This window comes from Pinus tabuliformis, chromosome Q (assembly GCF_031772625.1).
Source record: "Pinus tabuliformis cultivar Carrire ecotype Pingquan chromosome Q, CPIR1, whole genome shotgun sequence".
Lineage (NCBI taxonomy): Eukaryota > Viridiplantae > Streptophyta > Pinopsida > Pinales > Pinaceae > Pinus > Pinus tabuliformis.
In genome coordinates, this window is record NC_142296.1 from 1101955812 (window position 1) to 1101966283 (window position 10472).

Here is a 10472-nt window from a genome sequence, read left to right on the forward strand (position 1 = left end):
CCCGCTCGGCCCCATCAACAACATTACTCTCTTCACAAGCGCTGTGCAGCGCATGAAACCACTGTAACATAAACGTGGACGCTCGGATTTCTTTTTCTCGACAAACCATTGTAACATAAACGTGGACGCTCGGATTTCTTTTTCTCGACAAACCATTGTAACATAAACGTGGACATTTATGTATTTATTTTTCTCTACAAACCACGCATTTCTCAAGTGGTTTGCAGCACAACATAAAACCACTGTAACATAAACGTGGACATTTCTTTATCTGTATACATTGGGACTGTTCCATGCCGCAAGAAGATGCCCACCATCACCCAATTTTATCTTTGGGATTTAGTGTAAAAAATGGATAAACATACGCTCCAATGTAGCTACAACTAGCATACTCTCGTCCGAAATGGACGTAGGGAAACTCAAAATCGAACCAGGGTTGACACCTCATGTTTAGGACCCAGAAGGCAAAGAGGTTGGGAATCTGGGATCTATTAAGCCTCTCGGGAAAGTCAAAAACTGAGTGAATTGGGGATGACAATTCACATCCGGGACTGAAGTCAAAAAGTGAGTGAATTGGGATGCCACTTCACATCCGGGACTCAGAAAGAAAGGGAAGGTGCTGACTAAGATGAAGAGAACGACGGCGAGAAGGACAGATCCCAAGAAAATATCGGACATTAGCCTACGTCACTGAACCCCCCCGCGGTCTCGACTCCTGGAAGAAAAGAAGATGCCACTCATATTTTAAATTGAGAAACCTGAGGATGTTTCAAGTCCAAATGGGCATCCCATTTAGATATCGTATCCACTAAATGCTTATAAATTGAGAGCCTGGCCCGTAAACACTCATCCATATGTGTGTTTTCCATTTCTGGCTGTAGAATTATAATTAGCAATGGCTCCTGATATCTCCTGTGCCTGTGCTGATGTAGAATCCGTAGAATCAGAGTCTAAGGAGCCCTGTTTTAGCTTATCAGATGGGAAGCTGTGTTTGCAGGGAGCTCCAATCCTTACTGAAGTTCCTGATAATGTTTTTCTGACTAGTTTGTCATCAATCGAATGTACAAAATGTGATACAATTGCTGCATTTCCTTCTGTTGCAGTCAATGCTCATAAGGGCTCCTTTATTGGATTTGATGCAGAAAATCCATCCAGTAGAGTGTTGAATTCTCTGGGCAAGCTCAAGGATATCAAGTTTATGAGTATATTTCGTTTTAAAATATGGTGGGCTACCATGTTGTCAGGTCGAAATGGCTCGGACCTGCAACTAGAGACACAGTTGATTCTTCTGCACATTGAAGACATAAGTTCGTATGTGTTGATCCTGCCTATTATTGAAGGAAAATTCAGAGCAGCCCTGCATCCTGGAGCAGATGACAGCATAGTTGTCGGTGTTGAGAGTGGGTCAGACCTTATCCAGGGCTCCAGCTTCAAGGCCTGTGTTTATGTTCATATGAATGATAATCCTTTTGACTTGATGAGAGAAGCATACACCGCCATGAGAGTCCATCTTGGCACCTTCAGATTGCTGGAAGAGAAGAAGGTCCCTGATATAGTTGATAGATTTGGATGGTGTACTTGGGATGCATTTTATTTGACAGTTGAACCTGTTGGTGTTTGGCAGGGAGTCAAGGAGTTGGTAGATGGGGGATGCCCTCCCAGATTTCTCATAATTGATGATGGATGGCAGAGTATCAATTTTGATGGACAAAAAAATTATCTGGAAGGTGCCAAAGATCTTGTGCTTGGAGGATCTCAGATGACAGGCAGGATATATAGATTTGAGGAGTGTGATAAGTTCAAAAAATACAGAGCAGGCACTCTGAGGAGGCCTGATGCTCCCAAATTTGATCAGGAGAAGCACAAAAAAGTGATTGCCATGGCTATAGCTCAGGAGAGGGCTGAGAAAGCAAGATTGAGTAATAAAAAAACCGAGTTGGTAGATGGAGAATTATCAGAAATACATGAAGATGGAGAATGTGAAGGTTCTGTTGCTAATAGTAACATATCATTAAGCGTTGATGTTGATGGTTCCAAGTCCTTATTTGTTGATCCAGGTCAGAGTACAGAATCAACTCAAAATGGAGATGGGGAAGCTGTCATTACTAGTGCTGATAATTCCTCTGTTACAGAGATGGGTCTCAAGGCATTTATTGATGATCTGAAGAAAGAGTTCAAGGGCCTTGATGATGTTTATTTCTGGCAAGCCCTGTGCGGTGGATGGGCTGGTGTCAGGCCAGGAGCTACACACCTCAATGTAAAGCACATACCCTTCAAGATTTCCCCAGTTGTAAATTGTATGATGCAGGATTTGGCTATGGATAAGGTTGTTGAAGCTGGGATTGGCGTTGTGGATCCTCATCAGGCTGCTGATTTTTATAATTCTATGCATTCATATCTGGCCAGAGTGGGCGCCACAGGAGTGAAAGTGGACGTCATTCATGTAAGTCATTCAAATCCATTTTAGCATTTACAAGATTAAAAAATGATCAAGGCAAACTATTATCCTGTTAAAAGAGAATGCATTTGAAAAATCTATTAAAATCTCTTTTTAAATTATTTCTCAACTGAAACAGTGTTCTCTTTCCCCTTGGGTAGTTCACTTGGTAGGGTTTTGATATGTAGTGTTCTTTCTCCTTGGGTTGTTAACTCCCTAGATATGTAAAGTTATTGAGTGATAAAAGAACTATGTTCAATTTCTAAATTGATCAGTCGGTGTCTTGTTCAAAGTGTAGATAATTACACTCCAGGGTTATAGTAGTAATGGTTGGAATCGACTTTGTTTCATGTAACTTTAATTGTTGATGTAACTGTGTTGTGGTTAGAATTGACCTTAATTTATGCAAATACAAGTCTTGATCCTCTGTCATGAATACAACCCAGTCCAATTGTCAATTCCTCTAATAAAATAAAAACTGACACAGCCCAGCCAATTGCCGACCTAATTGTCAATTCCTTTAATAAAATAAAAACTGACACAGCCCAGCCCAGCCTAATTACCAATTCCTCTAGGTAAAAAACAAACTGTGACAGCCTAACCCAATTGCCAATTCCTCTAATAAAAAACAAACTACAACACAGTAAAATTGCATCCTACTAAGTGAATAATCTCTGACATATTTTGTTTGTTTGGATACAGACACTGGAATCTATAGCTGAAGAATATGGGGGGAGAGTAGAACTGGCTAAAGCATACTACGAAGGATTAAGCCAGTCCATGATAAAGAATTTGGGTGGGAACGGAGTGATAGCCAGCATGGAGCAATGCAACGACTTCTTCTTCCTGGGCACCAAACAGATAGCTATGGGGCGAATGGGTAAGACCATAGAAAAAGAAATATGATTATTCTTCAAATTTTGAACACAATTCAGACCAAACCTGACAAATAAATTTATTGAATTGGCTTATAATGATACAGGAGATGATTTCTGGTTCCAGGATCCAAATGGCGATCCCATGGGTACTTACTGGCTACAAGGAGTCCATATGATTCATTGCGGATTCAACAGCTTGTGGATGGGAAACTTCATACAACCTGACTGGGATATGTTTCAGTCCGATCATGTCTGTGCCAAATTCCATGCAGCTTCTCGAGCCATATGTGGAGGCCCAGTGTATGTGAGCGATGCAGTAGGAGGCCATGACTTTGATCTTCTCAAGAAGCTTGTTCTTCCTGATGGCACAATCCTCAGGTGCCAACATTATGCTCTTCCTACCCGTGATTGCATCTTCACAGATCCATCCCACGATGGTATTACGATGTTGAAGCTCTGGAACTTGAACAAGGTAAGTGTATGTTCACCATATGGAACTGTGTGCTGATAGGGTATGGAATTGTGTAACTAGAGGACCTCCTGATCAGGGATTCTAGTATTTTTTTATCAATATTAATAATAATATTGTTCAGAACGAAAAAGCATTATATAAATTATATTAAGAGAATATAAGTTCCAGATTGTACATATAACAGTATTCAGTAGCTGTATGATCTTGATTTTTAGGATGCAAAACTGATGACAAAAATTCCCAAAAAGAGCATCATACATAAAACAATACCATGCATATGCGACACATACTAGATCTATTCAGATAAGAGAAACTAGATCAGGGATACCACTGGGCATCAATATATCATGACATGATCAAAACATATAGAGGCAAAAGATGATAATAAGGAAAAGACATAGAAAGGGTTAGCAGCCAGGAATGGAGAAATCCTGGATGAGCCAGGAATTCTCGTCGAGAGTAACCTTCAGGGACCAGGACCCTGTCCCGAGAAGCAAACCCTCCTTTGACAGAGAATCCGCTTGCTGATTTTGATCGCGGCAGATGTGCTGAATTGAGCTGTCTTTCATGAGACCCCAATAAAACTTGATCCTGTCCAACCAGCCTGCTAGGTGGGGGCATCTGATGTGGCTAGAACCCAATATCAATAATAATTCAATCCTGATAATCTCTTATAATCTCTTTGAAAATTATTAACTGTTTTGGTTGCAAATTCTCCTTTTTTCTTCTCCGATCATAAATTTATAATTCATTCTCCAGTCATAAATTTATAATTTATTCCCCATTTAAGAATTTCTTTAAATTTACAATTTATTCCTCAATTTAAGCATTTTTTTTTTTTATCATTTGAAGTTACCCGTTTCATTTCATTCTATTTAACAGAGTCTTTGGCATTCATAAAAAGTTTGGTTTGTCATTGCGATGGGAGTGTCCATTAGAAACATGGTATGTTTTTCACGAACTATACAATTTCTTCCAAAAACATTTGATCGATAACAAAATTAACCGGGCCTTCCATTCTCTTTGGCATTTATAAAAAGCTTTGTTTGTCCCTAAAATTAGTAAAGTGTTAATCAGAAATGTTGTATATTTCCCATGAGCTACAAAATTTCTTTCAAAAACACATAATTCACAAAGAAATTTATTATAGTTAAAGACACTTTTTTACAGTTTAATATGGATAGATAGTTTTTTTTAATCAAAAGCCCAACTATCAAGTTAATATTGATTTTATCTCTGAACCCTTAGATTCGAGAAATTTGCAATTAAGGTAACTAAGATAAGATGACCATTTTAAATATGGTTGATTTCATAGTTAGACTTTCATATTCAAAGAATCTGCTATCCATTGCAAATTCTTTAAATTTATATAGGTGAATATTGATTTCATAGCTGGACTTTCATATTCAAAGAATCTGCAATCCATAGCAAATTCTTTAAATTTGTACTTTATTTAAAACAAGATTTAGTTAAACTGCCCAAATATATTCAGTTCAATTAGCCTAACCTTAATTTTGAACATGTGAGGTCAGTTCAATTAGCCTAACCTTAATTTTGAACATGTGAGGTCAGTTCAATTAGCCTAACCTTAATTTTGAACACAGTGAAATTGGCATAAACTTAATATGGGTTTTTTCTTTAATATGTGAGGTCAGTTCAATTATCCTTACCTTTGTTTTAAACAAAGTAAAATTGCCATAAATTTAATATGGGTTTTTCATCTTCAAGAAATCTGTAACTTGAATAAGGATGATTATTTCAAATCTAGGTCAGTGCAATTAGACTTGGTTTTTAACCAAGTAAAATTGGCAAAAACTTAATAAGGTTTCTTTTCATATTCCAGAAATTTGCAATTTAGATAAGGATGACTCTTTCAATTTAGTTTGATTACAGGTTAATCAAATATGCGAAACCAATGCAATTAAACTTGGTTTTAAACAAAATAACAATAACATGAGCATTTCAATTGGGTTCGATGAGTTTTCGTTATTGGGTTTGTGATTGTTTAGAACAAGGTCTCATTGAATTTGTGGTTATTTTCTTTGAACAGTTTGGAGGAGTAGTGGGAGCATTCAACTGCCAAGGAGCTGGGTGGTGTCCCAGGGAAAGAAAAATCAAAGCTTTCCCACATTTGTACAGGCCAATTTCTGGATCTGTATCCCCCAAGGATGTTGAATGGACACAAAGACATGAGACTGCTGCAATGGGTAATGCAGAAGAGTATGCAGTTTATCTGAACCAATCCAACAAGCTTGTAATCATGCAGCAGCAGTCAAGTTCTGCAATTATATTACAGCCATCTTCGTTTGAGATCTTCACCATTGTTCCAGTGCACAGCATGAAGGTGCTCAAATTTGCACCCATTGGCCTGCTGAACATGTACAACAGTGGAGGGGGGATTCAGGGAGTGAAATATGGGAATGGCTGGGTGGAATTGGAGGTGAAAGGGTCTGGTCAGTTTTGTGCATACTCGAGCAAAATGCCCACAACATGCAAAGTCAATGGAGAAGAAATGAGATTTGAATGGAGGTCTGTGGAATATAATGATGACTGTGATAAAAGAACTGAAAACACTGATACTTATGAGGGTGGTGCGGTGTCCATCAAGGTGGAAGGAGTAGATGGCGGTTTGTCTGTCGTGCAAATGTTTTTCTTCGCCACCTATATCAATCTAGGGAGTCGTTTCAAAAGTGGAGGAATGAATTGCCCCCAATGCTAAAAGTGGCTAAAAATGACTAGATATTTTCAAAATATTACCAGAATTCTTATTTGACTTTTTTTTAACTGGATGAAGGTTTACATATTTTTAGTTGGATGGGACCATGGGATTTGTAGAGATTTTTAAATCTCCACATTTAATGTTGGATCATTATTTGGGAGCTTGTATTATTAACAAATACAGGTTAATTATGGAAATTTATCTTTATTTTGTTATTTTAACAGTTACTGTTATAATCTAGATGAACCAATTTCCACCACTACCACTGTAATATTTAGGTGGCCACCTTGCCCTAGCACCACCTTGCCCCACTACTTAGTTTATGGATAAATTCAAGGGATTTGTCTTTGGAATCTTCTGGAACATAATACTTCATTTTCAAAGTCATTGTCAATAAGATGTGTATCTAGACATAATACTTCATTTTCAAAGCCAATTCCAATTGCTTCTTAAGGACTATTAGTTATCAATACCTTATGCCAAAAAAAACATAATTAATTTTATATTACACTTATTTATATAACATCTTTTAATTAATAAATTTAACTGAAAATATAGAAAAAACATAATTTTTTTTAAAATAATTTTTAACTTTTGATATGTAAACTCTAATATAAATGTTCTATATTAGAATACTTATTCTGGGATTTATTTTTTATTTTTTTAATAAAAATAAATAAATTTTACTCAAAATTTAATAATTTTTTTTTTAAAATATAATTTTAAATTTTAAATTATTAAATATTATGATTTGAATTTTTATTTTAAATTGTTGAATATTATAATTTGAATTTCCACATTATTTTTTTATTTATAAATATAATGTAAACACAACACTAAAATTTTTACAAAAATTAAATAATCTAAAAATCGAATTTTAACCAAACCCAAAAAAAATCAAAAAATCATATTTACTATCCATTAATATTTATAATCAATTTTTGTGGTGGGCCTTTTATTAAAAAATATTAAATTTTCATTGATCTTGACGTAAGGGACGAAGTTTTATAATTTGGGATTTGTATAATAATGTGTATAAATTATTTAATTAATTTAAAATAGATAAATAGATTAATTGAATTTTATTTTATTTTAGAATAAAATTTTCAAAATTTCAATTTAATTATTAATAACTATCAAGTATAGATTTAATTTTTATATAATATTTTAAAATATTTATAATAATAATTAAAAATTAAAAATAAGATTTATTTTAAAATAATTATCATTTTTTTAATTATATAAATTATATTCTTTTAATTAAATTGATTAATTAAAAAATTATTGAAATATAAATTATGGTTTTTTTTATTAGGTAGTATTAATAATTTTTGATATTGATTCATATATTTATTTAAAATGAAGTAAATTTTCATGTTTAAAAATCTTGTTACATACTTTTTTTAATATATATATTTTTAATTCATTTATTAATTTTTTATATAATAATAAAACAATAATTTGTTTTGGTGTTGTGAAATGTATTATAAGATAAATGTTAAATTATCTATCAACAATTATTAACAATTACTAATTAGTTAGTTTGTACAATTGATTAGTTTAAAAAAAAAATCATATTTTTACATTGTATTTTTTGAAGTAATACAAAAAATTCTATAATTCGTATAATCTTACATATAAATTATATAATAAAAAATGAAATAAATTTGTTAAATCTTATTTTGAAGGGAAAATTATACAAATTTCAGTTGATTCTTAAGGTAAGGAATATAAATTTCATTAACATGGAGGTGCGTCCATAGTTTGGATAATGTTGTATATTAATTATCTAATAAATAATGAAATTGGTTAACTTTTGTTTTGAAAAGAAAAGAAACAAATTATATAAAATTATATTGTTGAATTGAGGCTTCTGTGATTCATATTAACTTTATGAGAGATTTTTCTGCATAAATCACAAGATATTTCATTTGTCGACGCGTTTGGAACCAACGAGTGTGGTTCAAAACAAGTTGAATGAGCAGATCAGGCTTTGCATGTTAAATAGATAGAGCAGAGACTCCAACGGCTATATAACGGCTATATTGACAACGACTAGATTTGATTGGTTAGTTAGGACAGGAATAGGGGTATAACCATTATTTAATTAAAAAAGTAACATTGGTTAGTTAAATTCTTATTAGAACAAAAGTAAATGGACCATTTTTATCCACTTATAATTATAAATATATATTAAAAAATAAATTATAACCAAAATTAATATACATTAATAGTTTGTTAGTTATAAAAATTGTTATAAATATACCTAAATATCTAGATTCAAACAAAAGTCAAAGGGACTGTTCCATATACTAATATATAAATAAATATTAAACTAATTATAAACTAAATTAATATTAAATAATAGTTAGTTATAGAAGTTCAACAAATATATATAACTAATAGGGTAATATAAGGTTACGATAATAGATTAAATTAATGATATTATAAATATATAAAAATAAATTATAAAATAAATTAATAGTAAGTAATCCATATTATTAAATCTAAATATTGTGTAGTTAGTTATAAAAGTTATAAATATTAGGGTAATATATAAATAGTGAGTTATATAATTTTATTAAAATGTAAGATAAAGGGACAGTTTATACACTTATAATTCTAAAAATATATTAAGATAAATTAATTAAAAATAAATTAATTTTAATTCAATAGTCATCTATAAAAGTTAGTTAAATATATAAATATTAGAGTAATTTAAGGGTTAGAAAGAAAATGCTAATATTTAAAATTAAAGGTTTATTTAAGGGTTAAAATAATCAAAGATTAATTTCAAGCTTATTTTCTTTAAGTTATTAGCATAAATAAGAGCTACTACAAGAACTTCAAGGAACAAAGGCCCCAAGAAACAGGAAACCAGGGGAAAAAATCATAAAAGACAACAAGAAAAACAAAACAAAGGGAAGGGAAGGCAGGAAGACCATGACTAGGAGGAGAGGGTTGGGACCCAACAACTACTGATCCTCCAGCCATCCTCTCTATTGAGATTGTTTGGCCTTTTTTCAATCTCAAGCGCTTCCCTAAATTTTCGGTGATGGAATTGGGACACTCTAGCAATCACACTAGCCTCCTCGATGCAGACATGATGATTGGTTTTCTCAACATGCTCTGCTAAAGCAGAAGACTTAGCTCTCCTATGCTTAAGGTCAGCTGCGTGCTCACTAATCCTTTGATTAATGGAGCGACCAGTCTCACCAATATAGGGGGTCCCACAAGAACAAGGAATAATATAAACCCCTTTCATGTCCTTGGGGTCGATGGGATCCTTCACAGATCTAAGGGACTTACGAATGGTATTGAGAGGTCTAAAGGTCGAGGGGACATTATGCTTCTTAAGAATCCTCGCAATCATGTCCGTAGTCCCCTGAACAAACGGAAGATGGACACTGGGAATCCTCTCCTTCTTATCTCTTTTAGCTATAGAATTCATAGCTGCTTTGAGGAAAGCCTTCTGACCCAAGTGCCTACTATAACCGTTCTCAACAAAAACATTAAGGAGATGGGATTTCTCCTCCTCGAAGCTCTTTTCATCAGAGATCCTTAAGGCACAAGTAGCAAGGGTGTTGAGAACCCCCAACTTCTGAGCCAAGAAATGGTGGGAACTAGCATGAAGATATTGCTCCGTATGAGTTTTCTTACAAAACACTCGGTGGGAGAGGGAACCATCACTATTCTTCGAGATAAGAATATCAAGGAAAGGGAGGCAGCCATCGACTTCCTGCTCCTTAGTGAACTTAATGGCCGAGGATTGACTATTGAGATGATCAAAGAAGAGGTCTAACTCCTCTTGGCCATGAGACCAGATGACATTAGTGTCATCTACATATCTTTTCCAAAGCTTCAGTAGGAGGCGGGCAGAGTTAAGAGCCTTGGATTCAAAATCCTCCATAAAAAGATTCGCAACAACAGGGGAAAGGGGTGAGCCCATGGCAACCCCACAGGTTT

At 33.9% G+C, this 10472-nt stretch overlaps 1 protein-coding gene across 1 annotated transcript; it reads left to right on the forward strand.

Annotated features, from left to right (window-relative positions):
• Positions 1–414: 414 nt before the first annotated feature.
• LOC149223341 (stachyose synthase-like) lies at positions 415–6654 on the forward strand. The gene is made up of 4 exons (XM_089385809.1): positions 415–2443; positions 3140–3317; positions 3420–3787; positions 5838–6654. Exons 1-4 carry the CDS (start codon positions 896–898, stop codon positions 6504–6506), a joined length of 2763 nt encoding a protein of 920 aa, XP_089241935.1. The 5' UTR covers positions 415–895; the 3' UTR covers positions 6507–6654.
• The last annotated feature ends 3818 nt before the right edge of the window (positions 6655–10472 follow it).